This window comes from Anabas testudineus, chromosome 10 (assembly GCF_900324465.2).
Source record: "Anabas testudineus chromosome 10, fAnaTes1.2, whole genome shotgun sequence".
NCBI lineage: Eukaryota > Metazoa > Chordata > Actinopteri > Anabantiformes > Anabantidae > Anabas > Anabas testudineus.
The window spans coordinates 15,030,236-15,057,582 of record NC_046619.1 but is presented as its reverse complement, the minus strand read 5'-3'; the positions used below and the strand labels follow the sequence as shown (position 1 = coordinate 15,057,582).

Genomic DNA, 27,347 nt, shown 5'->3' with positions numbered 1-27,347 from the left:
GGTTCCAGTCCAAGGAGCACACACTTTCTTGCGTGACTGAAAAAAAAGCATTGAGTTTTAAAAGCTGATCACTCCATGAGTCAAACTTAATCACAAATGATTTGTATAAAGTGTATTGATCATAGACTAGTTACTTATTTCCAGTTTCCAGCGGTGTTGTGGTTTTTCTCTCCTCAAGCAGCTCCGCGTTCAAAGTGGTGGGAAAGATATTTGGGAAACCCCTCCATTGTGCATCTTCTGTGACGCAGGAGAGATTCCCAACCGGACTATCAACCAATGGACCAATGAATAGGAGACTTTCAGGTCCCCCACCTGGGCACCTCACGTCACACATGGACTTCTCATATTTCCTCTGGGGAACCCGTTTTTTTTTTTTTTTGGCTCTGGCTTCTTAGACTGTGAAAGAAGAAGGGGGAGAGAAGGGAATTAAAGGGCTTGAAAGAGACCCTTTGTAAAGAACCCATTACCTACAAAGAGACTTTGTGTGTGTGACTTGCAGACTGAAATACAATGACTATTGTTTGCTCTTGTAGGGCAGTGATTTCAATGAGAAGGAGCATGCTGCATGTGGGCCCTGCGGTCTACACTTGCAATATAATGTTTGACCACTATGTGGAAGTATGGAGCCAGAAAACTGACAATAACACTGTGCTCCCTGTGCCCACTAACAGGATATTATGGATATAAAAGGTGGAGCAATACAAATTTATTGGTTGTATAAATTGTTTAGGCACAAAGGAAACTGTACTATTGAGATAACTCTCCCTGTAGAGCTGAGAACAAGACAGGAATGAAGATCAGACATTTAGGAAGATTTGTGTTTGAGCAGTTTTCACTTAATAGGAATTATAAAGCATGAGAGCAGCACGAGAATATTGCTTTGAATGTTTGCGGAAAATTAACAGTGGGGAAAACCTGGCTAAATAAAAGCACAAACACTCACCTGTTGTCTGGGGAAGGACAGGGACATATTTAAACCAGTTATTGTAAATGATCATTGTCCATTAGAATTGTTTCCATTCCTATATAGAAAGATGCTAATAAAAACAACTCTAAATATAAAGCTTGTTCTGTGGTTGTATCTCCTGCAGAAAAAAGGGTGTGTGTTAAGTCAGGTTATTTCTCTAATTTTAGAAACTTCTAGAAATTATTCAGATTTAAACTCTGAGCCACTGCAGTTCTCAGTGAAAAATGTGTTTAACTGTGTTCAAGTGACAATTAAAATAAAGATTTTTAACCAAGTTAATTGTTAGGCTTTATAGTAGTGGTTTTGCTATCTTGCTTGTTAGTTATGTTTATTGCGAGTGATTAATGAGTAACTCGGGGAACTAAAGGTAGAGGGCGTGGAGGTCTTCTTATAGAGAAATAAACTGACGCCTGCCAGCAGACTTATGGCACAACCAGCTTTTCATGAGCGGACACTGATTCCTTAATGTCTCACAACATAGCTTAAAAGTTGGATTGGGCCCTTGCAAGGAGAAGACCATGGTAAGTCTCAGTTATCCACATAAATGTAAGCTAATCAAACTCATTTTATTTCCTTGTGGTAGTTGAAATGAAAACATTTGATATCTTTTCATGACCTTTCAGCAGATGAGCACTTGACTGGCACAGGAAGCCGTCTTGATTGCTGTCATGAATCCCATGAGGAGCTTGTTTTCTCTAACCATCTGTGTGTGTACACAACTGTCACTGTGCCTGTTGGGTGAGGTTTAAACTATTTTAAAGCAATCGATTATCTGAATTATTGATATTGATATGACTCGTGTTACTTTAAATTTCTTTATGGTTAAAACTGTGTCTTAAATCTTTATCTATGTATCTGAGTCTTTTCTGCCTGTGTGTCACTTCAGCTGCGTCTTCCACTACCAGCCTGTGGGGTAAGAAGGCGCTTTTCAACTTCCGTCCATGTGTGTGGCAGCTACAACCTGGCGCTGTGGTACCAGCCCTTGAGGAGCTGACTGTATGCATACAGTTACGCTACACTCTTGCAACGCAGTGGACAGGTTTTGCCTACAAAGCTCCAGGAGTTATAGCCACTGAGCTGGGACTTGGTGGCACACGAACACAGCTGACAGTATGGATGTTTGGAGGAGAATGGCACTTTAACAGAGAACTGAGAGAAAACGAATGGCACTCTTTCTGTCTCACCTGGTCAAGTCAAGCACCGAAGGTGAATGTTTACATTAATGGAACCTTTCAGCATGGTTTCCAAATGAATCGCAGTCTACCCGAACGACTGGCTCCAAACGGCACTCTCACTCTGGGGGTGTCTCATTATGTAGATGTAAATGGTGAGGTGCATCTGGAGACTGGCAGTAACCTGGTGGGTGAGATTGGTCTGTTCCGAATGTGGGCCAGAGAGTGGAGGGCTGAGGAACTCAGGGAGCAGAGCTGCGCAGATGGAGACGTGGTGAGCTGGGACCTGCAGCAATGGAAATACGGCTGCTCTCCCGTGTCCGACAGCAGCCTTCAGTGTGGTAAATGCAACATTACATTTTTATCATCCAGTTTGACTTGTCTAGCTTTAACCCTTACAAATTCACACACAGGCACTATAGTTGTGAGTTAAATGACTGGGCAGATATAATACTGTTTGTATTTCAGTACTTACAGTTTAAGAAAAGGTAAATCACACATTCGTAATCATAAATTGTTTCAGAGGTTTTACAGATATTATTTTGCTGTTTATTTTTTTAGTATGGTCACACTATAAAATACAAATGTGGACATTCATGCTTCACTCTACACCACCTGGAAATTGTTCGGTGTCACTGGAGGGAATCACAAGAAACTGGGTATGAAGAATCACACGAATATGTCCAGTTAATGGAAATTAGTAACTAGTGACTTTTAAAAACATGTCAGATTTGCACATTAAAAATATCAAATGGTGATGTTTTTTTTTAACAGCTGGAGAGCATTTTCCCTCACAATATGTTTGTTCACAACATCTTTGTGTCTTCCACAAGGTAAACCCTCATCTACCAGTGCTGGGGTAAAGAAATAATAATAATATGCAATTCAAAACTATCAGAAGTAAAACTGCTCATTGGAGCATTAAATGGAACAGATAGCACTGATTCTGTAGTACAGTACTGTTTACACTTTCCACTGCCACCTGTTTTCTCACTGACACAGAAGAACTGAGTGATTACTAATTTATAAGGCTGAATGTACTGTGTGTTGTGATCCTCACAGCATTCCTGGACAACACTGCTGTCAGTAATTTTCTGTTATGTTCCCATATAGCCGTACCTGCCATGTGGATAATAGTTCTGCTGCCCTGTGTGTGCAACAACCTCAGGTACAGCACGTCCGCAGTTTGAGTTTCCATGGACAGAGGCAGCAATATCCTCAAAGACAAGCTGATTACACAGCAAATGGGAGTTATTTTTAGACTCAGACAATGTTATTTTCCAAGAAAATTAAATGGCATGTGTAAGCATTGAAGTCAGTTCAGAGGCTTGTTGTTGTACTGTAATTAAGTTATGTCATAAAACTCTTTAGCAAAGAGTTAATAAAAATCTGTTTTTCAGGGTTCAGGGACATCATCAAACTCCTCATGTGACAAGTGGTAAGAAGAATTTTAAGTCCTACGAAAAACTATGATACAAAAAGTACTAGACGCCTTACAGTAAACTGGACGACTGCACTACACAAGAGGAAATGGAATAAATACCACTCTACAGGTGTAAAACAGTCCACATACAGATTTAACTCAGGTTCTTGTGGTTTTCCCCAGGTTCAGCTGTGAAGTCTATGTGAATGTGAATCCTGCTGCTAATGTAGAAGAGGTTCAGACAAATATCACCATGTTGCTGAGTTTGCCTTTCTCTTACGACATCCTCAGCCTGACAGCTGACACAAACAGCCTCCGCGTGCTATCTGTTGGTGGGTATAGTTTGTACAGCACGCCTCAGTCTTCTCGCCTGCACGTGTCACTGTTGAATTTAGAGAACTGCTGCATCAATAAAAGACTGACCAAACACAGACTTTAATCACTATTGTTGTAAAATGTGTATGTGACATTATGTTTTTAATGTATCTGAAGAGTATTTACATAGACGTTGTACATACAGCACAACCAGGTCGTTTTCAATTGGCTGAATTGAAGTTATGTTACATAGATGCACTAATAAAACAGAGAAAAGGTTTCACACCTATAAGTACATAATGAGAATGCAATTAAATACTTTATTGTACTTTTTGATTTTAATCTTCTTTTTTAATCTCATTAAATTAATAATTTATTTTTGTTTCTTTCAGAGTCACTCCCTGTGGTGACAGACCCTCCAACAACTGTCAACTCTGGTGAGCATGCAAACAAGAATAAAACCTGTCCATGTGTCCCAGTAGTGCTTTCCAGCAATGTGGAATCATACATTTATAATGATATTTTGTAATTATCTTTATAAATTTTCTATCCAAGTGCAGCCAGCTCTGCAAAACTGTTTGTCCTGACATACAGCACTGTGTGGTTATCTTGTAACTAGTGTATTTTATTTTGCAGAAACTGTTCCAACTCCAAGTCTACCAGCTCAATCTGCTAATATTTCAACAACTAGAGATCCTTTAGAGTTCAACCAGACCTCCGGTCAGTTCACTAAATGACTCAGATAAATAATTCTTTTAAATAATGCCATTAGTTCTCTGTCAACACTAAAGACATTTAACCCAATCAGAGCTTCCAGTCTTCCTTTGACCTTTCTTGAACATTGTCTCAGTCTTATCAAAGCTCATTTTCTTGTCAGTACAAGTACAAAGGTTGTCATAGCTCTGCACAGTTTCTACGTGCCCTTTAACAAAAGTCTGAGAGAAAATGATTGCCCCATCCCTTAACCGAGTGAATAGAAGTCTATTATTGTTGTTTTAGTGAATAAACAGTGGTGAGTTGGTTGCATGTAAAAAATCATCTGTCCTTTTATTCCTGCAGTTGTGCCTGATACTTTCTTAAGAGTCAATCTCACCCTAAGTGTGACTGGTAATCCTGAGAACCCAAAGAAAACAATTGAGAAATGGGTAAGAAACTCACACGACTGCACTTGAAAGCTTTTATTAACTAGTTCATACTGAAAAATTCTCTTCTGGTAAAAGGTGAAAGAAGCACTGGAGGTGAATGACGCCATGATTGTGCTGAATCTCGTTATAAAGGGGAGTTTGGGCAGGTGAGTCACAGTGATAACTGCAGAACTAGCATCTTTTAACAAATATTTTATAAAATATTTATGTGTTTGTCATATTTCATAGGAACATGGAGCAAGATAATGGAACAGCAGTGAGTATGCAACAATGATCATACTTCTAAATATTTATTTTAAAGATTCTCAGTCATCTCATATTTTTGAATTTTGATACAGACATTTACAACACAGCATTTGTCCTTTTTTTGTCTTTCAGATGTTCTATGAGAAACAAAACAAGTAGGTTGCTAAAAAATTTAAAGAATCATGATGCTAAAGCGACAGTACCTTTACTGCCTCTTACGAAGCTTGATTTGTATTTAATTTACACCTGACTGTACTAAAACAATGATCAAAACGATGTTGTTGTTCTTATGACTAATTTTGTTGCTATCATTCATTTTAATCAACAGATATTACTGTAGCTTCCACGTTCAGGAGCACAACAAAAACAGCGTTGAAGAAATTAAAGCATTCATTAATGCTGCCTTGACATCAGGGTATGAAAATGGCTCCATTATAATTAAAGCCATGGATGTGGCAATAAAGCACATAGGTAAAGTGGATTTCTATCACAAATGAAAACAGAAATATATATTAGGTTATGAATGTGTAAACACATACTATAAATATGTCATCCATATTACTTTTTCAGTGCCAGAAAACTGTTTAGAAGAAACTACTTCATCAATCTATGGAATTTATATTTGGCCTGAAGCTTTTCCGCAAGACACCCAAGAAATGGGATGCAACAAGCCACATTCAGAAAGAGCTTTCAGGCTTTGGTAAGAGATTCAAACTCTGTTTTAGTATTTGATCAGGCACAGTTACAACACGACTACCCTAATCTGGCTTATAAAATATAATACGTTTTAGTCTACTGTCCATTTACTTGCACCGATCCTGGTCATCTTTGTCCGAACAATGAGTTTACAAGAACAGCAATACAAGAAACTCTCGTCAATTACAATCTGCCACTCCAACCAGTCCTCCCATCCTGCACTCACGCTCTGTGGCCACACATGTTGCACTGATGGCTCCCTGCCAGCCTGCAGCTGAGGCCAAAATCAATTTCCTAAATTATTAGTGTAATGAAGGTCTTAAATCTTCCTTACGTCACCTCTGCCAAATTTGATATTAATATCACTGAAGGGGAAATGACAGGGTAATATTGGAAATCAGTTTTATGGTCCTTTAGTGAAATACTCAGGTGATGCTTATTAAAACACTCATCAGCAGTGGATGGGTGGTTGTTATTTTTTTATCACCCTTTGTTGGACACTGGCAATTATTCTACCAGCTGATGAAATAACCTTTACTTTCTTCCTTGGTCAGCAAGCTGGACATTGAAACTGACACGACATTCTGGGCCAAGCCTGATATGACAAACTGCGACCCACTGGTGACCATTTCAGACCTTAATAACATCACTGTCACCACTGGTATGAGGATCAGTCACACACACACACACACATACACAACTGAAACAAAACAAGAAACATTAACGACATTCCTGGTTTCTAGATAACACAGCTGAGGTGGTGGACATGATTCAGGACCTCGTGGACGTTCAGTTAGGTAACAGCGCCGAGCTCTCTTCCTCCGAGCTGGACTCAGTGGTGGAGAAGCTTGGTGAGGTGATTGACGTCAGCATCATTAAGCCTGACATCGGGGCCAACATTGTCAATATTATCTCCAATATCCTGCTTTCCGAGACTAACGTCACACCGGTGGCTAATCTGTAAGTGGAGAAGTGAGTGCTTGGTTAATCTCAGTAAACATTAACATGCCATATTCTAATTTTATTGTTTAATCTGTTTCTTCTTTCTTGGCGAAAGAGTTTTAAATCTGACAAACAGAATGGGGGATAATATGGATTTCCAAAGTGAAAGTGTTAGCCTAACAGCACCCTCAATGGCTCTTTCCATGATCAACGTGGATCCAAATGGGTTCAGTGGCCTCACTTTTGGTGTGTCCTCCTTATCGTCTCTCCTGAACCCAGAGGTAAGATGTATTAATTGTTATGAGGGCAGCAAATGTGCCTTATGAGCTGTTTGAGATTTCTGCAGGCAAAGAAAACGGGCCACTGATGTTTTCTTAACTTTTAAACTGGATCCACCTGACTGCTTAAGGACACTTTATGCTGCGCTAATGTCCTTGAGTGACCGGGAAATTCAGAAAACGGTGTCAGTAAACAGGCATTGAGGCCTCGAGCAGTCATGGCACATTAAACTCAGAAATGAGAAAGCAAATGACAAGAAAAGTAAAATACTAAACGAAAAGCAGGTGGTAGGTTTGAGCATGTAGCTCTGCGACTCACATTTTTATCATAGTAGTGTTGTTTATAGTGTTTTTTTCTGTTTCAGACTTTTGTAAATCAGAGTTTTGTGAATGAACCACTGCAAGAAACAGTAGCAACCATCTCTCTGCCCTCTGCACTCCACTCCTTCTTCCCACCTGGAGAGACAGACACAACTCGGGTCCAGTTTCAGTTTTATGGAACACATGACCTTTTTCAGGTACTCTCATTTAACTCTTTTTATTCTTTTATTTTATTTAGTTTTGTTGGTGTCGTGACTGCTTTTTAATCCACTTCCATGTCTTCAACAACTATTAACCAGTATCCTAGTCAGTAAAACATTACTACTAAACCTATTTACTGTGATTCATGGTGCCGTCTGTTAATGTCACAAGCATTTAATTTTTAACAGGATCCCGACACAACTAATTCAACACAGAGCAGCTGGACGTTAAACTCCTATATAATATCTGCCAGCATCAACAGCAGCGATGTCAGTAACCTGACGGAGCGAGTGGTGGTGACTCTGAGACTTCAAACACCCACACAGGTGAGATATCAGAGTAACATTTATGGCTAAAAAGAATAGTTTTATATTTGACTCTAAATTGGTATCACTGTTTTCCACAGCCAGGAGACAAGGTACAATGTGTGTTTTGGGATTTCCAGAAGAATGGTAAGTTGGTCGTTATTTATCTTTTTTTATATGGGTACAATTTATTTCAGATGATTTACAGTTAAGCCGTCGTTGTAACACAGTGGAGTGTCATCGTTTTTCAGGAACCAGTGAGATCACTAAAGGTCCCAAAACCGAGGAAGTTTATTTAATGTGTGTGTTTGTGTCAGGTGGCCAGGGTGGTTGGAACAGCAGAGGCTGTGAAACTCACAGCATTTCTTCTAATCAGACCAGCTGTCTCTGTGATCACCTCACACATTTCGCTGTGCTCCTGGTGAGTCACTGCTCTGTTTTTTGTACAACAACAACAACAAGCACCAACATACTGTCAGCTGCTGACTGTTTGTGTATTTTTCTGCCAATGATGTAAAGTAAAAATGTTTGAACCACAACATGTATTTTTAATTACAGTATTATATTTAACATATTCTTTTTGTGTTAATTTACACTGAAGCTTATGTTCATATCATTTTGCATACACATAAATACATTGTGCTTCAGGACGTATCCAGAACGCCTCTCAGTGAAGCTGACAGTCAGATTCTGACAGTGATCTCATACATTGGCTGTGGCATATCCTCCATTTTTCTTGGCATCACTCTACTCACCTACCTTGCTTTTGAGTAAGTTTTAATTTAACTATATTATAAATTATACTTTTTTTTCTGTTTGAAAAGTCATAGGATCAGATTTGAAATGACGCCTCAATGTTTCTCCTTTGAACATTTCAGGAAACTGCGTCGGGACTACCCATCTAAAATACTCATCAATTTGTCGGTGTCCCTGCTGGGTTTGTGTATGCTCTACCTTCTTAATTCCTGGTTCTCATCCTTCTCCAACTATGGTGTGTGCATTGCCACTGCTGCAACGCTTCACTACTTCCTGCTGGCATCCTTCACCTGGATGGGCCTGGAGGCCGTGCACATGTACTTTGCCCTGGTCAAGGTCTTCAACACCTATGTTCCTTCCTACATCCTCAAGTTCTGTGCTGTGGGATGGGGTAAGACAGAACTTTAAACACACCTCACTGAAGAAGTAGATGTCCGTGGTCCCAGTTGAAAGGACCTGCAGCATGGGTATTAAACAACAATTTCTTTGTGTTTTCACAGGTATTCCTCTGCTAATAGTCAGTCTGGTACTGGCCATAGATAAAGATGCTTATGGCAGCAATATGTCTGATGAGGCTGCAGTGACACTTGAGTCAGCTGACTTATTGTAAGTAGTGTACCAGCACTGGGTTATAGTTGAAACCAGACAAGCGTTATCTCCATTTCTGGTTTATAATATAGTGTCTTATATAATAAAAAAATGAAATAACACCAAAGAGGAAAGAAATCCAACTTTTAGCCGTGTCTTAGACGATAAATATGTAGGTCATGACAATTTGCCATAAATCTCTGAGTTAATCACATGATAACCAAACGTCTTCTTCCCTCCAGCTGCTGGCTGCAGAATGATAGCTTCTTCTATGCGACAGTGGTGGCATTTATTCTTCTGATCCTGGTGTTCAACACCTGTGTGTTCATCGTGGTCCTGATCCAGATCAGACAGATGAAGGCCAATAAGCCATCAGCAAACAGCAAAAGCTCTCTGCATGATTTGAGGGCAGTGGCCAGTCTCACTGTCCTGTTAGGTCTGACGTGGTCAGTGGGATTGTTTTCCTTTGGGCCAGGAAGAGTGGTCCTGTTGTACCTGTTCACCATCTTTAACACCGTACAAGGTAAATAAGAGCTGAAATAGTAAGACTTTTACAACACAGAGCAACAAACAAGACTATGTCTCTATCGTGTTGTGCATAGAATATAAAGTGATAATATCACACGGGGTCATGTCAGCTCTCTTAATCTTATATCGTTTGTCGCAGGATTCTTTGTTTTTTTATTCCACTGTCTGATGAAGGAAAATGTGAGGAAACAGTGGAGAATCCACTTGTGCTGTGGCCGTTTCCGACTTAGTGATTACTCAGGTATGATCATAAATCAAAGGAAAAACTTCTACACATTCTGCCAGATGGTTAATAGACGTGTTCCACAGTGGATGACCTGTTGTTTGTTTGTGTCTTGTCTCTTGGGTTCAGACTGGAGCCGCTCTGCAACAGTGGGCCACCACTGCAAAAAGAAAAACCTTGTTAACTCTGACTCGTTTGCTTCGGACGACACCTCTGCAATCAGGAAGATCTCAGACTCCTCTGCAGGATCACCATCAAATCAGCACCACCAGGGGGTGTGAGCGAGCCCGTCTGTGTGATGTTCAGCTCTGTTTAGCCCTCTTCATTATTCAGTCAGAAAACACTGTGTGAATGTGAAGTGTGCTCTTAAAAGTACACATTTTATGCAACAAATCCGTATTTAGAAGCCTTTTCTTTACGGTTCATGTTTAGACTTTACATGGAAAGATGTAGACATTACATTATGACAGTTTTTAATGCACAACTGAATGGCTAATATTTTGTGACTGTATAAATAGGCAAGTAATCGGTAAATGATACAGTGCAAAGGAAGAGGTGTCTGTTTTAATTGATTGTAATAGAAGTGGTTTGAGAATGATAGTATCTGAAACCTATAACCTAATATATGTATTTATGTTATTTCTAAGACATTAAATGATCTTTCTATACAGTAGGACTCTTACTCTTTACTGTATTCACATGATATTTTTTTCTAATGCCATTCTACATTAAAAGCTTTTTTACATTTCCTTATTTCCTCTGGATGCCATGGGACATAAAACACTTCATTTGTTACCATTACAATGAGTAAAAAAAGGAAAACAGAAACAAATGTGGTGCACACAGGCTGAAAAACTGATGTACCCAGCTGAATGTAGCATCAGAAATCTGCAGACTTCTCACTACAGAGTTGCTGTTCAGTGGTTAAACTCAGTAACTTTTCAACTGTGTGACTGAGGAATGTTTTAATAGGGTGCCAGTCAGGTTCTGGAGGAACTTGCAGGATGACATTCTGTTCATTGCGTCAGTGTTCAGGAGGCATCACACGCCCTCCCAGTCCAACACATGAAGTTACTTTAGAGTAGCTGCAAGTGAAATGTTTTCTCGGTCGAGTGGAGAAGGAACAAAAAGACAACTGACCTTTTTTTAACCTAATCGATGAGTCTGGTGTTTAAACTGAAGCCAACTGAATTTTTTTCCCAATACTTTTAGCTGCTGCTGATTTTTGCTTTGGTCCACTAGTCAATGCAAGATTTCTTGCTATCCCTGGTCAACCCTCAGGTCAGGTAAGAAGTAAGTATCTTAAAACTCATATAATGATGCAGCGGTTTGGATTTCTGTTCACAAATTGAAACATGAGCAGAGGCAAAAAGGTTTATTTATGTTACATGCAATATTATTTTTGCTCTTAAAACTGTGTGATTATGAACTCATGTTCAAAATGCATGTCAGCCACATTATTCAGTCATGTGGCGTACGTTTTTTCTTATTTTTAGTTGTTTGAGTATCTGCCTAGATACCACTGCTTCTGTTTCAGGGTATTTATGCAAATGATGTTTGTAAAGTTATAGGACTACATCATTTACCACTCTGGTTTTCATGTGTTTATATATATTTATTTCATGTTCATGAAAGACTGAGTGGAAGGAACGCTTTACATTCAGCCTCTTTTTTTTTCATGTGTGCTTTAAAAATATGTGCTTCATAAACACGTCAGCCGTCCATGACATGACTCACCCGGGGCAAGTTAAGTTTAAAACATTTCTGATGAATAGATAAGGGGGGAGAACAACTCCACGGAAGAATGGTTCTGTGGAAGAAAAGTTGAATAGAAAATGGTTAGTAAAATGGATTCTAATTTCTTTTAACCAAACTCATGATTTGCTGTCATTAAAATGATTTGTGGGTGGCAGTAAACCAGGTAGCAAAGTAATTATATCATTCAGAGCCAAGTATATAAGGATATGAAAGTCTGTGTCTAGTAATAACACGACAGGTAATAACCCTCGCTGTAAATACGGATATCAAATCTGTTGTTGCACATATCTCATGGAGTAATTTGATTTAAATTCACCATAAAGATTCTGGTCGACGCTGAACTTTCTCTGTTTTCAGTCACAGCTGTCCCATGGAGGACAGAAGTGAAAATCCAATATCTGTGAAGGTGGAGGAGCATTCTCAGTATGTCGTCCTGACTTACTTCCAAGGGGACATAAGCAGCATGGTGGATGCTCACTTCACCCGCGCCCTCAACAAGGACTACAAGACCAAGGCTCCAGCCGCAAAGACAAAGAAAATCCGCAAATCTATTAAATTGGGTAAGCACACTAAATCAACGTGTCACAACTTAACCTGACAGTTTCATTTATCCTCACTGCATGGCTTCTTTCTTTGTTCCTTCCAGAGGACGCCAGCCCCTGTCAGAGCAGCCCTGTTGACTCTTACATAGACTCACAGGTCCCCCCTCCGTCAGGACATCTCCTCACCTTCAATTCTTTAGACAGTGCTCCATGGCCTTCTCTCAATTCTAGGGCAGGAGAAGGCCCCGCTTTACCTTCCATTGCATACTCCCTTCCCCCAGAAGGGCTGAGTCTTACCGGACAGCAATACGCCACATCCCTGCTCAACTTACTGCACAGCGACCGAGGAGCCGAGATGGGGCCCAGCATGCCCTCCAGCATGCCCTCCAGCTCCAAGCCAGAACTGCTTCCCACGTGGGCCCCAACATTTAGAGAGTCCACAGACTCTCTAAATGCTGTAGGCTTTGAACACGGTAAGCCTGCAGCTTTCGTACAATATCTTAAACCAGTAAAATAATAGAAATGCCATTTATGGTGCTTAAATATCAATTAGATATCTGTGAATTAATTATCCTGGTTAAAGCTAAGTGTAATTTTAGGATTATGTAAACTCTTATTAAGCTACTAAACTACACGCAGTGCAATGGCAGATGCACCACATTCCTTACACATAGCTATATGTTCCAGTTTGAACCTGATTCAAAGTGAATCAGAGCTGATGAATGAACAAAGTGGTTTGTAGATATGTAGGAGTTAATCATCAGAAGCTACAGAAGATAATCTATCATTGCCCTTTGAATGTAGAGTTTATTTGTTAGGTAGTAATTGTCAATTGTTCATTTTGTTCTACGAAATGCTACTGTGTAAAAAAATATATTATTACAGTTTAACTTTACTCAACAAGGTGACATGCACACGTCCATCTACAGCAGCTTAAAAATCACTGACGCTTTGTCCCATCTCTGTCAGGACGGCGGCTGGACAAAAAGGACTTGTACTGGTATTGAAGAGATTGTGCCGGAGCAGTGGAGAACAGCTTCGACTACACAAAATACCTGTGGCTCTGTAAACCCACTTCCTCTTCACACAGGAAGCAGTCGGACGTTTTCTAGTCAAACAGGCCTCCAAGCGTCTCCCGAGAAGACACCCAGAAGAAGCAGCAGTGAACACGCTCCCTGCCCCATACGTTTCACTTCTCACTGAAATGACCTCAATCTATCAACATGTACCCAGTCTCTGACAAACCAGTTTTTCAACTCTGGCATTCCTCTTGTAGATCTGTGTTGTTCCGTGTGTCGGTAGCTGCTCCCTTTCTAGTGGAGATGGATTAAGGGCATTTTCTTGTGCCTTTATCAGGCACTTCTCTTAGCGGACATACACCAGTAAATAGACCAGTATTAGGTTAAAGTATGAATATTTTGAGTGTATAAATGTTCAAATCATCTGTCTGCAGGATGAATTTTACTTAAAAGAATATTTGTACATATCCAATTGAATAAATATGAAGGATAGTGATGTTATGTACATGATGAATTTTCTGTAATCTTGAAGTGAGTTTGTTGTGTATTGTACAAAAATGGAGTCATGCATGAGCTTTAATTTATATCTGAGGAGACAAATTTAGACATTGCATGATTTGAGTCCAGATAGCAAGTTCATAAATTCAAAATGTCTGCTAACTAAGAACATATCAGAAACCAAACTTTGAATGACTTTATGTGCATAAAGAGCAACAGTGACACCTGATGGTGGGATTGATACCACATGCTCAATGTTACACACATTTACATAATAAACATGTACTCGGAGTATGAAGTAGTTTATATTGGTTCCATCTCAGCCTAGCACAGCATTAAAATCCCACTTATATTTTTTTATTGTGTCCAAAAGTTATATGTGTGTTGTTATGCATAAATAAAACAACACACAGGAGCTGATATACACATTTAATACATATACAAATTATAGTATAAAAAGTATAGTATATTTTGTTGCATGTGTGTTTTATTGCAGCTTTTAAGTAAATTATTGGAATACTTTACTTTATTTCGTCTTGTCCTGTGACAATGATGAAAAAAGGCCTTTGGGGAAAACTAAATTACTAAATAAAATAAAAACTGCTTAAATTGAATTAGAAGGGGTATTTCATAATTACATTTCCACACATTTTTCTATTTGTTTCAAGCAGTTCTATGTCCTACAGATCTCTTTGTGGTTATTAGAGATTAGTTGTGTGGGGTCTATGCATTAAACCCATTAGAGCTACATTAGAGTTCACCTCAGATAGTGAGTTTTTAAATGGACAGTCAATTCAGAAGAATGTGTCTGGCTAAGATTAGCCTCAAAGGAGTCTATATGGTAGCTGTTTTTTGAGCACACACTGTTCATCACAATTACCATGCCTAATTTTAAGACGTCAGTGCGAGTAATTACTCATAATAATCCTACCCATTGTCTCACCCAACACCAAGGATGAATTAAAAGCAAATTAAATGAAGTAGCCCCATAATGTCTGTGTCTTCTCAAATGGCAACGATAATGAAAAACCCAGTTTCTCATAGTTATGAAATCCAAATCCACATCCTGATCCTTTTCTCATAATTATGACTCAAGATCTTTATGAATGTAACGTACTTCCATAAGTCACAGCGTTGTGATGCAACATCAACGTTGAATAAAAGTGTGAAACTTGATTTAGGAACTTTTTTTTTTTGTTTTATAGCATTTTAATGTTTCTGTAATTCAGAAACCGTCTCATATAATGGGACTAGGGGAACAATAAGTAGCATGTAGATGACAGTACAAACTTCCACGGAGTTATATGATAATGTTACTTCATGTGTTAATGTGTCATTTGACCACACTGGAAGCTTATTAGAGATGGTATTTAACATACTACATAGTCATCAAGACACGATAAAGAACTGGATTAATTAGCACAAAACCTTATTTTCCTCCTGAATCACCAGTGACATTCAGCTCTAACTCAGACGAAGCCAATGCGCAACAAAACAATCCACAGACAGAATCTCAATCAGCAGCTTTCCCACAGCTCTGCCCTTTTAGGTTGTGTATTGTATTGTAAGTACTACAGTTATTGACTTATTGATTTATCTCTCCGTGCACTTTATTTCAGTAGAAGACAATATTGTTCTTTTAATTTGCTCTATGTGCAGCTCTTTGAAAATGTTTCATGATCTTTGTACAAAAGTAACCAAAGAGCTCAAAGTAAGAAAAGTAAAAAGGTGAGTATGAGCTTCTGTTATCATCTATGAAATAAGGCATGTTCAAGCAAGAGCATTTCTCTCCTCAGCTAATTGTTAACATTTAAGAATATTGTGGTTATTTCTGAATTTCTTCAGCAAGCAGGACATGTATTCAGTAGCCTCGAAACCATAATCCCTCTTCTTTCCATGTATCAGGCACCATCTTGTTGATTTGCAGCCCACATGGGGAGGCAGGATAGATGGGGTAATTGTGTCTGTATTGGTGACTCATCGACTTTTCAACAACTGATGCTGGTTTTAAAGTGAGAAAAAGGGGCATTGGGGGTGGTGTAGATTCTCCAGAGACCGGACAGATGATTTAGTGGCAAAGACCAGAATGACGTTAGTCCCTTCAGCCATGGATCTACTGTATCGTTTCACATTACAGCTCACCTTTATAGTTGTGTCTCTGTTTGCTTCGTAAAAAAACTAAAATTGTGTCATAGAGAGTAATGAAGATCTGAGTTAATGTCTTATAATATTTAGGGAAAAAGGAGAAACAACAGAGAAGCAAATCCCTCAAAATAGTGACTGCAGTTTGGCTTGGTTTTAAAGGTTCATGCTGGTGTTTTTGCACACTTAGGTTATATACACGACATCTCAGCTAATCATAAATCAATTTATAACTTGCTGGATGAAAAATCCATCATGTATTGTTGCTGATGCAAAGCTCACATAATGCAGATACAAATGGGAAATAGTCGCTGTAAAGACAGTTTAAAAAAAAGGTTACAACGATTTAAATGGATTAAAACTAAATAAATAAACACTGGATAGGCTGTGCAGAAAAGAAACTTTCTTTGTAACTTACTTTGTGCTTAGTTGAAAGCTGCATGCATCAGTCTGCAACAGAAAAAAAAGCAATAAAATAAAATGAAACGCACAGCTTAAAAAAAAATCATGCAACCAAAGTTTGGATTTGGGTAGGAAGTAATTTCTTCATGTTTTGAATGACTTAATCTGGTTTTTATTTTCCATTCAAAGTCAGTTTAACTAACGCATTTGATTCCCGCCTCAAAATAAGGTCAGAGCGCCTTAAAACGCATTTGCAGCTGGAAAGAACCACATTTGGGGGCATTGGGATAAAAAGGCTAATTGTCAGAACCGGAGAGAGATGATAAGAATGAAACTAGAAACTAGAGTGTGTCTGGTGGAGATACGTGGAGTGGGTGGAGGCGTTTATTACAGGGGTGCAGGTGTGAAGAAGTGCATAGGGCGCACTCACCTCTCTCCCGGCCCTTGCAGTGTGCAGCTGCAGGCTTGGTGCTTCTCCCAGTGTGTCCAGCTCCTCTGCAGCCCTCTGCTCTCCACTCACTGCTATGGTCGTCCACACACGCGGTTGCAATTTAAGCACCACAGACAGCTCCTTCTCCAGCTCCAGCCTCGGCACCGACGCCGCCCTTTTGGACACCCAGGAGTCCCAGAGCCCCGGCGGGCTGAGCCGGACGGGCCACACCGTGGTGGCAGTTTTCCTCGGCTTCATCTTAGTGGCGGGGATCGTCAACAATTTACTCGCTCTGCTCGTCTTTGCAAAGTTTCGCTCCCTCTGGACTCCCATTAATCTCATCCTGTTGAACATAAGTGTGAGCGACATCCTGGTGTGCGTCTTCGGGACTCCCTTCAGTTTCGCTGCAAGTCTGCAGGGTAGATGGCTCATCGGAGAGCACGGCTGCAAGTGGTACGGGTTCGCCAATTCCCTCTTTGGTGAGTGACATCGAACTTGTGCTAAAAGTAGGTTGGTTGTGGTCATTTAGAAAGTTAAAAGTCAAGTGATTCATGATCATACAGTAACATGACAGCAGCCTGCTGGAGAATTTATTATATCCAGTGGCAAGACAAAGTATGTGAACCTTTTGGAATTTCACAGTTTTCTGCATTAGTTTGTCACAAGACATGATCCTATCTTCATCTAAGTCAAGAGTATTAACAAATATAATGTGCCTAAGTGGTAACAGAAAAACAATTCTTCATGTTTGTACGTCAGCTGAAACTCTGTAGAAGTTGTGTTGATGCTACAGGACAATGACTCAAAACACACAACAAGTCAGAGTCCAGACCTCAACCCAGAAGAGATGCAGTGGAACGACTTTAAGAGAAGCACACACTAGACGGCCAAAGAATATGACGGAGATAAAGCAGTTCTGCAGGAAGAATGGGCTAAAATTCCTCCTGTACGATGTGCAGGTCTGATCCACAACTCCAGAAAGTGCCTAGTTGAGGTTATTGCTGCCAAGCGGGGCTCAACCAGTATCACTCTGAGGGTTTTATGGTTGTTCTCAATAAAGACAACCATAAAAACAACCATGAGTTTTTATTTTAGGCACATTACATTTGTTGAAAACAATTCCAAAAGGTTCACATACTTTTTCTTGCCACTCTAAAATGAAAAAGACAATGTGTGAGCCTTCTCCTTATTTTTGTTATGTAAGTCTTGGTGATCAGCAGGTTGGGTACGATGTATTGTCTCATGGCAAAATGAAAAGCTTTGTAAGGATAGATTAGGGCTGGTTCTCTAATTCTTCTGTGAAACCTACAGGACATCGTTTGTGACTCGTATGTGTTTTCCCCTCTCCTGCTCTTTCAGGCATTGTGTCCTTGGTCTCTCTGTCTCTACTCTCCTATGAGCGTCACAACACTGTGCTGCATTCCTCCCAAGTTGACATCTCAGACTTTCGGAAGGCCTGGCTCTGTGTCGGAGGTTCCTGGTTCTACTCGCTCCTCTGGACTGTGCCACCCTTCCTGGGTTGGAGCAGCTATGGGCCTGAGGGACCCGGTACCACATGCTCTGTCCAGTGGCACCTCCGCTCACCCACCAGCGTTTCATATGTGTTGTGTCTGTTCATCTTCTGCCTGCTGCTACCCCTTCTGCTCATGGTCTACTCTTATGCCCGAATCCTTGTCGCAATCAGGAGGGTGAGTTTAAACTAATCTTTCACACACTGGAGGTGGCATGTTCAACACATATGTTGGTCTGTCACGTGGGACTAACAGCTCTGCTGTTAACTTATTTAATGCAGATTAAATAATTGTATTAATATTAGTTTTACAAAATACTTCTTTGCTGATATTACAGAAAATCCATGCATTTACTGATAACGTGTGTTTTTTTAGAACATACACACACATACAAGACATAAAACACACAGTGTAGTGTAGTGTGATTACTTCTGTGGGTTTTTACATTTATGTATTCATGTAACAGTCTATTATTTCTCTTCCATGTGTAAATGGAAATGAAACCCTGCTGTGAAATACCATGGCGAACGGCAACTGACAGCTCAGCCTTAAAGTGAATTGAGGCTAAATTTAGACTCATATGTGCTCAATGTGCTGTCAGTTCCTCTGTCGGCAGATCCACCCTGAAGAGCACGGAAATGCTTCACACGTTTCCACAAAGTTCCCCTTTTCTGTTCTATCAGTGCTTCACGTGTCCTTCCCTGTCTGTAGTTTTACTATCGCAGTGAAATAGGTGTGCCTGTGGTTTTGTCTTTTGTATTCGAAACGGCCGAACGCGTTGTATAATCACAATAGCTCCGTCAACGTGCTCGCCCCTGTGGCTGTTAAGCTGTCATGGTGTTCCTGGTACAAGATCAGAGCTCAGTGGTTAAGTGGCGCCTGTCACACTCTCAGTTACACTTATTTTTAAGGTGATTTCAAGAAGCATCAACTCAGACAGCCCTAGAAACGAAAGCTCTGTGGTTAAATCAACGTACGCGGCAGGAGAAGAAATGAGGAGGTAATGTCTGAGACTGAGGATTCAGAACCTGGCTGCAGTCTTAAGGGCAATGACCCCCACTCGGCTTTGAGTGACTCATCCCTACCTCAGTGGGGCTTATATAAACCTGTCAGTCACACAAATAATTGGAAATAAAGGGCTCCCAAATTGATGCAGGGCCCCTCCATGCACTTTCCTGCTTATCTATGAATCACCTAGAAGTTATTTTTAGATTGTGGAAGCAACCTGTTACTATTGGATACCTGCTGTTGCACAAGTGTCCGTTTCTTTTTCTCACCCTCGGTAATCAGGTGTGTGGAGCCTTCTGCTGGCTCATCAAGGACATGTCAGTGGGAAGGATGACACTTCTATCAATGATTATTTTTCTCCATGTGACACCACTACGTTTCCATTGCTGTCACAATGCTGTTCCTAAAGCTTCTATATACTCCACCACATCATAGAGATGCATTACTACAAAACGCACTTACAAAAAACGCAGCTGTACTACCAAACATTTTATTTCTTTTAATTTACTCAGCACACATCTGAGATGTCAAATTGTAGTTTCTCTCTCGAAACAAGACTGAATTACGTGTCATGTGTTGTTATCAATATCCAAGCTGTGAATCTGAAGGAGACAGAGCAACAAAAGATTGTGGCCTACCACCATACAAAATTAAGTGTAATTGCGTGTGTGTGTGTGTGAGTGATGTGCAGTGGTTCGACGGGAAGGGCAGGTTTTGCCTTCTGGATAGCTTTCTTCACCAGGCACCGTAATGAGCATCACTGTGGTAATTACACATAGCACACATACACATGATCGCAGGTGTATGCAATCAATACTGAGAAAAAACATACCTCTGTAACCACTTGGCTTGTTATACCATATACAGTATGTGAGCTCGTTTTAGCTCACAGCTACAGTACATCAGAAGAAACCAGCAGGACACATGTAATGAATCCATCTGGGCTAGTGCAGTGGCCACATACTGTCATGGCCGACCATTAATAAAATAAAAGTTTAAGTAATGAATGTTTACTGTCTCATGACCTGACAGTACGTTTACACTTCCTTGCATCCTTAAGACGTGCAGGCAGACAGATAAAAGCAAAAACCAGAATAAATGAGTGGAGAAACTTAATGAATGCAGGTGCTCTGAGGTGCTGCATCTGATGTACAACAGAGAGACGGGTTTCATACCGGGGTTGCACAGCCTCAGGTGAACGCATATTTGAGAGTTCAGTCGTGTAAAGTGTTTTAGATCTGTACTTCTTCCTCTTTTCATGCCTCCAGGTTGGTAAAATCAATCTGCTGGCAGCTCAGCGCAGGGAGCAGCACATTCTGTTGATGGTGTTGTTCATGGTGTCCTGCTACATGCTGTGCTGGATGCCCTATGGCATCATGGCACTAATGGCCACCTTCGGTAGGCTGGGACTGGTCACTCCTGTGGCTAGTGTGGTGCCGTCAATCCTGGCCAAATTCAGCACAGTCATCAACCCCATCATCTACATGTTCTTCAACAACCAGGTGAGAGCTGAGTGCAGTAAAAGAATATGATATGTTGGTTATGGGTGCACAGATGCGTCTGAATATGAAGTGGAACAGAGTCTATAGAGGAGAACTCAGTCAGGCTTTAGTGACATGAACAGACGCAGCTCTCTATTCTTGCTGCCACTCTTAATAACCACTTGTCAACACATTTGATGACATACTTCTGTTAGGGGATTCCACAAGAGCTCTTGAACTCACATACAGTACATCTTCAAGATGTGTATTTAGGTTTAGCTTGCATATGACCATTGTTTCAACAGCACAAGATTAGATTAGATTAGATTAGATTAGTTAGTTCCTGCCTGACATTTCTGTTGAAGTGATTGTTAAATGTTTCTTAGATCTAAAAAAAACAAACAAAATTCCTGTTTTAACTAAATTAATTCCAACTGTAATGTCAATGTGTCCGTATCATCTCTCTATTATCCTGTATTTTGTTCTTTTAAACAGTTTTACAGATGTTTTGTTGCCTTTGTGAAATGTGGTGAGGAACCTCAGTGTGTTCAGGAAGAAAAGCAACCAACTCCAAGGACACCGTTTTCTGGACATTTCCCATTTGACAGACAGGACTCTCTCAGCCCGTCTCAACGTCAAATCCTCAGCAGCTCCAGAAATTCTGCTCTCTGGAGCCGGCACCGTGATCACCACACTCTAGTCGTCCACTACACTCCGTGAACGTGTTTTTTTTATCTTTTTAATCTGACAGACTGAAAAGTTAAACAAGCAGGTTTTCTTTTCTGAACCATCATTCAGAATCTGAAGCACAACAAATTTCACTATCACTTGAACCTTTTCATTAATTTTACATATTTTTTTTAGTTCATATGTGAAAATGTCAGTGTACTGTAATATGTTGTATGTGTTTGCTGCAGTAAAACTAAAACAGTTCTCAGAGATATTCTACATCTAGATGGGTAAATTACAAATCGACAAATATCTTTTATTGTAAAACAAAATCTACATCCACCTGTCATTTAGTCGTCTCTATGTGTCTTGAAACATCACCCTGTGCCTTTTGTCTTTTAATCTTTTTATTTTCTTCCATAAAATAAACATAAACCAAACTAACCAGGAGAATTACATATTACTACTTTGTTAAATTATATGTAATGGAGAAAAATCTGTAATTTATCTTAGAGATACTTGCTCACCAGTTTCATCTTTATAATAAATGCTATATTGTCATATATTGACATTTCACCTGATGTCATGTTAAGACAACAGCGTAAGAAACTAATTAAGGATTTGCTATAAACAAATATAATACAGTATAAATACAGTGTATGAATAAACTGTATTCACAGTTGAGAACATTTTTAACCACTAGAGGAAGCTATGGGCTGTTTCAAAAGGTATCTACATGAACCTTGAAGTGTTCTCAAAGTAGTTTACTACACATATGCTGTGGACACATAGGTAGATTAAAGTTATTTGCACTGTTTTGCCAGGCTGCATGTGCGTCAGTCGTTTTGCTGCATCAACTTTTAGCGACTTGTAAAAACGATTTACTTAAAAGGAAGACATTTTTAAAATCCTTAATCTATTGTTAATTAAACATGCTGCTCTGAGATGAAAAGAAATGAACTAGCTAAAGAAATAAGCAACTTGTGCAATTGCATAAAGGCAAAACGTTCATACAACAGCAACAAGGTAGTTGCAGCTACTCAGCTGCCTTTGGTTTTGTGCAGCACTCTGTGACCAGCTGGTCGAATATGCCACTTAAAACAACATTTCGCTTTAGCCTAACCAGCATGTGTGTGTGTGTGTGTGTGCAGTTGAAAACAACAGTGGGTCTCTTTTCAGCCAAATCTGCCACCACCACCAAGCAGAGTTCACGTACGCTGTGGTTATTGTGACAAACAGTCAAACTCGTCATGTATTTAAATGGAGAGATGAAGTTGAATTAAGCTGAACTAAATTTAGCCAGCCTTCAACCGTCTGATCAGTGAAACAGTGAGAAAAGCATCAGTGCAATTTAAACACAAGGAGCTGAATCTACAAAAATCTACAAAAGACTGTACATGATGTGTAATTGTAGGAATTACAGGTAGTTATCCTTTTTTTTCTGCTTTGAAAAATTACTCCACTATTAGCATTATTACTCAGTCGGCTTTTCTTGATAGGCCAAAGAGCCATTACATTAATGTTTCAATATGAGAAAGGTGTTATTTCCTTCTGGTATGAGTGTTTAAATCATACCTAGATTTACTGTTACTGTGTTCCTTTGTGTTGACTACATCCTCATATCAGGAAATACAATAGTATTGAACGCAATACATTTGTTTATCATGTGTGTATTGCTGCTTACTTTCAATACTATTATGGGCCAAATGTCATTCTATCAATAAACACCATATACAGTTCATGGGAACTTTGGTTTTATACTAAGATAAATATAGATAAATCATACATGTACACACACACACACACACACACACACACACACACACACACACACACACACACACACACACACAAACACACACTTATTATAGTACATGTTTGAGTTCAGAACTTACAGGAAGTGACACTCAGTAAAACTCAGTTGCTTGAGAGAGCAGTACTTCAGAAGTGCATGGGATGTCACGGACACCAGGCCTCTCTAGGTTTCACTGCTTCTCTCCACCATGATCAACACCTACCAGACCAGCCTGGCTCCACCGCCGGTACCTCCACGCCTCAACAGGTCCGCTCCAGTGCTCATCCCAACTCCACTTCCATCACAGAGCAGCAGCAAGCCTCTCATCCGATTCCTGGTTGGGGTAGTGGTGCTGCATTTAGTGCTGTCTGTCGGAGGATTCATCTATCTGTATCACACTGACAAAATGGTAAAGATTATTCTCTTTTGTAGCTAAGTATAGTTGAGATATCCTAAGAGTTTGTGGCATGGTAGAGTATTTTTACTATTAATACTGAATAATTTTCTAAGACACTAATTCTTATCAATTAAGTTACTTTTTTTAAATAAACTATTTCAGTTTCAGTGTTAAATTACAGTTTTAAATTAATTCAGGTTTCTTTTAAAAAATGAACCAAGTGTTTATCATACTACACACATCAAGGGGCTGAATAGATGTAGATATTTTTAACCTCGCATTTTGCTCTGTTTAAAAAAACCAAAAAAAAAAAAACCCAATGAAATTGTGCTTGATGAACAGGAAATGCATCTAAATAAACAGACAAGGGTGAAATATTCAGAGCAGCGTCTTGTTAAAATACAAAAATGGCGTGAACAATATAAAAGGTTGTTAAATTATGAATATTATACATACAATAAGTACCTTAGGGAAATCTACATTCAGCATTCTCTGGTCCTTTTCTTATTCTGTGCTTCTTGTTCTTACAGGGACAACGTTTCTCAGCTGAAGGAAAAGGTACATTTATTTAATGTTTTTTTTCTTTTCTTAAATGAGTATCATACATCACGTTGCACACAATAAATCCAGTTTCAGAAATGTGTCTGACCAGATGTGTGATCTCTTCTCCAGTTGCTTTTCGCTCATCAGAACAGGAAACGTACTCCAAAACCTTGGCACGCATGGTGATTGAGCAGCCAACACCAAAAAAACCTCCAAGTAAGAATCTATGCAGCATATTTAGTAAATATTCATATTTTGGAGGAGTAAATGTATTTTTTATATCATCACTTGAACATCTCCCTCTGTCTCTCCAGCTAATTATCTCCAGTGGAACATCAACCACTCAGTTCTTAAGAACATCAACTACTACCACAATAGTTGGTTGACTATCCCGGAGTCTGGTGACTACTACGTCTACTCCAGAGTGACCTTCTCCAAGGGTCACCGCAAGATTCCACTGAACAGCCAAGTGCAGCTGAGGAAGACTGGAACTGGAAACGGGACGGCTGTCATGCAGGCCTACTGCGACCTGGACAGCGAAAGTACGATCCCGCGCCTTTGCACAGCCACACAGGGAGAGGTGATCACACTGGAGAAAGGAAACCAGCTCAGTGTCTGGGTAGCAGATCCTTCACTAGTAAGTTATACAGAAGGAGCCACAACCTTTGGGATGTACAAACTATAGACCTCCTACATGAGCATGTGAATGGACCTAAGCTGAGGAGCGGGAACTCATCATGTGGACAGACTTGGATCTACTGACTGCCAATGGTTCTGCGGAGATTTCCGTAACAGAGCCTACATTCCTAAACTATAATTTATTGAATAAAACACTTGTCTGTGATTGTTTTGAGCTATATTTAGTAAAGCACCATATATTGCATGTTTTTATAGATTTTCATTGCAATTGTAAATGACTGTTCTGTATTTATTAACTAAATTTTATATTTAAACTAAAACATTTCTTTCTTCTCAGTTTTTCTTGCATCTGCCAGACATTAGACTAAAACAACCCGACCAACACATTTAATGTTTTTTGTGTGCACAGCCATCCTGAATGTATGTCCTTGACTACAGCATAAAATACTTGCAAACAAATGCTGAATATTTTTAAATATTTTTAAAAAGTGATAAGTTATCCTCCATGGGCTTTTTAGGAATCAAACTTTTATTGGATTGGCTATTTAGCACCAAACTTACAGAATTCTGGTTTCTCAGCTCAGTGGGTTTCACTATGGTCTTTAAATTTCTAGGACACAAAAAAACCACACAGCAAAGATGTAGGTTACCTAGATTCTTGATGGGGTGTATCTCTCTCTGTGTGTGTATATATATTTATGATCCTTTTGGGAAACAAGTTCATTTGTTTCTCCTAAATTAAAAATCCTACACGTTGTTTTACTGCTGGCAGGTTTCCAAAGCTACAGACTTTCCACTTTTGAAATCGCATTTTCCTTGCATTCAGGCCGCCATTAATTTCCATATTTATCTAACTCTTGAAACTTATGAGTTGTGTAATTCATCACAGTGAACCTGACATTTCCATTTCATTTAGATTGTAGATGTTCAGACTGTGCCATTTGATTTTGATACCGTTTAAAATTCCATCAAGACCGATGGCGGCCCAAGAAGCAGGAATAAACATTCAAAAATCGCCAACTGTAAAACACACCAATAAACCACAAGTTTGACACCACCTGGTGGTTTTAATGTTGTGGGAGACGGGGGTTATCTTGAGCACCCTGCGGTCTGACAACCTTAAAACCACCACGTGGATTTAATGTGGCATTTTAGTGTAAAATAGCCTGTATCATGAAGTCTTGAGAATTCTTTGTAAATTGACTAGAATGTTAAAAATCCCCTGTTAATTCATGTGTAGAGTTTAGATGGTGATCTAGTTTTTTTAGTATTCTGTGTAATGCTGGGTCACACCTTTTCCTACAGGTATGAATTGCAAGTAACTTGAACTCACTTGGTGACTAATACATGGTTAAAAAAAAATCTGGTGAGTAACATTAAAAAAAAAAAAAAGAAAGAAAGAAAAATCTGCCCACCCCCACCGCATCAAACGTAAACTGCAGCGGAGTGCAAGTTCAACTACAGCACCTCAGACATTACAAAAGTGCTTCACATGTTGGTGGAGTAGAACGGCATGGAAAGTTTGAATTTCTATGGAGGTGTGTACAGATGCAGAGGTGGCACACTCTCACAGGATGTCATCTATTCTAGTCACTCCTTCCACCCTGTAAAGGTTTCTTGCTACTGAATCTGAACAACCTACAAATTCCTGAACCACACATGTGCCGAACGCTACATGGAAAAGCCTAAATTGGTTAATTTTTCCAGCGTGAACGAGGAACGACAGAGTTTAGTTTCTATGCAGTCGACACGTGTTTGAAATCTTCGGAGGTTTCCGTTTCTCACTCGACGACTGATGTTACAAACCAAACTCCACTTGTTATATTAAATTTTTAATAAAAGAATGACAATACCAAACATAAAGTACAGAGTGTCTAGAAAAAAAAGCATTACAATACTTGCAACAACAACAATAATTGCATAGAACAACGTTTCAAAAACAATACACACAGTGGTCTGGAGATTTTAGACAAACAAGATGAAGCCAGAAGACAACCCCCCCTCCCTCCCTCCAACCAGTAAGTGCTCACTGAGGCTATTGGGAATCAAAACCCACCACGTTAAACTTAATGAAATGATGGAAACTACACAAACTGCAACAGTGTTAATCTCAACAACAAACATACTGTATGATGAGATAGAGTCACATGTGCACAGGAAGCAGAGTCTCTGTAATGCTGAAGACAACGACACTTTCAGCGCCTGAGCAGGAATTGAGCTTGCTTTAGTGCCCCTGAGCAACACAGCGACTCTGATGCAGATGTACCAGTGCTCTGTTGTACCCTACACAGTGCTCTGACCTCCCTGTAAAGAGGAGTATTTAAAACAGGGATTGTACCGTAATACATTATTATAATATGTACCAACATTTTGAATAATTCATAATGAAGGCTGGGTCCTGGTCAGG

At 39.6% G+C, this 27,347-nt stretch overlaps 4 protein-coding genes across 6 annotated transcripts; all 4 read left to right on the top strand.

Moving 5' to 3' along the window:
* The first annotated feature begins 1,398 nt into the window (after window positions 1-1,398).
* Window positions 1,399-10,781, top strand: adgrg4a (adhesion G protein-coupled receptor G4a). The gene is made up of 29 exons (XM_026357179.1): window positions 1,399-1,488; window positions 1,591-1,705; window positions 1,854-2,480; window positions 2,701-2,798; window positions 2,914-2,972; window positions 3,253-3,307; window positions 3,540-3,577; window positions 3,746-3,894; window positions 4,270-4,314; window positions 4,514-4,597; window positions 4,937-5,022; window positions 5,098-5,168; window positions 5,251-5,278; window positions 5,401-5,423; window positions 5,597-5,739; window positions 5,839-5,968; window positions 6,519-6,625; window positions 6,708-6,924; window positions 7,022-7,187; window positions 7,550-7,702; window positions 7,895-8,032; window positions 8,113-8,158; window positions 8,329-8,432; window positions 8,660-8,781; window positions 8,890-9,158; window positions 9,268-9,373; window positions 9,598-9,878; window positions 10,023-10,124; window positions 10,236-10,781. The coding sequence occupies exons 2-29, from the start codon at window positions 1,636-1,638 to the stop codon at window positions 10,385-10,387; spliced, it is 3,669 nt and encodes a 1,222-aa protein (XP_026212964.1). The 5' UTR covers window positions 1,399-1,488; window positions 1,591-1,635; the 3' UTR covers window positions 10,388-10,781.
* A 375-nt stretch (window positions 10,782-11,156) lies between these two features.
* On the top strand, window positions 11,157-14,217 carry vgll1 (vestigial like family member 1). Of its 3 annotated transcripts, none has more exons than XM_026357055.1 (4): window positions 11,157-11,392; window positions 12,222-12,424; window positions 12,511-12,879; window positions 13,376-14,217. In XM_026357055.1, the coding sequence occupies exons 1-4, from the start codon at window positions 11,352-11,354 to the stop codon at window positions 13,411-13,413; spliced, it is 651 nt and encodes a 216-aa protein (XP_026212840.1). In that variant the 5' UTR covers window positions 11,157-11,351; the 3' UTR covers window positions 13,414-14,217. The 3 variants fall into 3 exon arrangements, with proteins under 3 accessions (XP_026212840.1, XP_026212841.1, XP_026212842.1); XM_026357056.1 differs by having other exon boundaries at window positions 11,158-11,399; XM_026357057.1 differs by lacking the exon at window positions 11,157-11,392 and adding an exon at window positions 11,439-11,944.
* Window positions 14,218-16,991: 2,774 nt separating this feature from the next.
* On the top strand, window positions 16,992-21,617 carry tmtops3a (teleost multiple tissue opsin 3a). The gene is made up of 4 exons (XM_026358408.1): window positions 16,992-17,376; window positions 18,257-18,585; window positions 20,685-20,918; window positions 21,393-21,617. The coding sequence occupies exons 1-4, from the start codon at window positions 16,992-16,994 to the stop codon at window positions 21,615-21,617; spliced, it is 1,173 nt and encodes a 390-aa protein (XP_026214193.1).
* A 1,861-nt stretch (window positions 21,618-23,478) lies between these two features.
* Window positions 23,479-25,348, top strand: cd40lg (CD40 ligand). Its single transcript, XM_026357905.1, has 4 exons — window positions 23,479-23,770; window positions 24,289-24,316; window positions 24,431-24,517; window positions 24,616-25,348. Exons 1-4 carry the CDS (start codon window positions 23,570-23,572, stop codon window positions 24,984-24,986), a joined length of 687 nt encoding a protein of 228 aa, XP_026213690.1. The 5' UTR covers window positions 23,479-23,569; the 3' UTR covers window positions 24,987-25,348.
* Window positions 25,349-27,347: the final 1,999 nt, after the last annotated feature.

What these genes read in the sequence shown, in the direction of transcription:
- adgrg4a (XM_026357179.1), top strand. Translation starts at nt 1,636, where the DNA reads ATGAATCCCATGAGGAGCTTGTTTTCTCTAACCATCTGTGTGTGTACA. An exon ending in ATCTTTGTGTCTTCCACAAG is followed by an intron (nt 2,973 to 3,252) that starts GTAAACCCTCAT and finishes GTTCCCATATAG; the next exon opens with CCGTACCTGCCATGTGGATA. An exon ending in AGCAAGATAATGGAACAGCA is followed by an intron (nt 5,279 to 5,400) that starts GTGAGTATGCAA and finishes TTTGTCTTTCAG; the next exon opens with ATGTTCTATGAGAAACAAAA.
- vgll1 (XM_026357055.1), top strand. Translation starts at nt 11,352, where the DNA reads ATGCAAGATTTCTTGCTATCCCTGGTCAACCCTCAGGTCAG. An exon ending in CCGCAAATCTATTAAATTGG is followed by an intron (nt 12,425 to 12,510) that starts GTAAGCACACTA and finishes TGTTCCTTCCAG; the next exon opens with AGGACGCCAGCCCCTGTCAG. An exon ending in TGCTGTAGGCTTTGAACACG is followed by an intron (nt 12,880 to 13,375) that starts GTAAGCCTGCAG and finishes CATCTCTGTCAG; the next exon opens with GACGGCGGCTGGACAAAAAG.
- tmtops3a (XM_026358408.1), top strand. Translation starts at nt 16,992, where the DNA reads ATGGTCGTCCACACACGCGGTTGCAATTTAAGCACCACAGACAGCTCC. An exon ending in GTTCGCCAATTCCCTCTTTG is followed by an intron (nt 17,377 to 18,256) that starts GTGAGTGACATC and finishes CTGCTCTTTCAG; the next exon opens with GCATTGTGTCCTTGGTCTCT. An exon ending in TCCTTGTCGCAATCAGGAGG is followed by an intron (nt 18,586 to 20,684) that starts GTGAGTTTAAAC and finishes TCATGCCTCCAG; the next exon opens with GTTGGTAAAATCAATCTGCT.
- cd40lg (XM_026357905.1), top strand. Translation starts at nt 23,570, where the DNA reads ATGATCAACACCTACCAGACCAGCCTGGCTCCACCGCCGGTACCTCCA. An exon ending in TGTATCACACTGACAAAATG is followed by an intron (nt 23,771 to 24,288) that starts GTAAAGATTATT and finishes TTGTTCTTACAG; the next exon opens with GGACAACGTTTCTCAGCTGA. An exon ending in AACACCAAAAAAACCTCCAA is followed by an intron (nt 24,518 to 24,615) that starts GTAAGAATCTAT and finishes CTGTCTCTCCAG; the next exon opens with CTAATTATCTCCAGTGGAAC.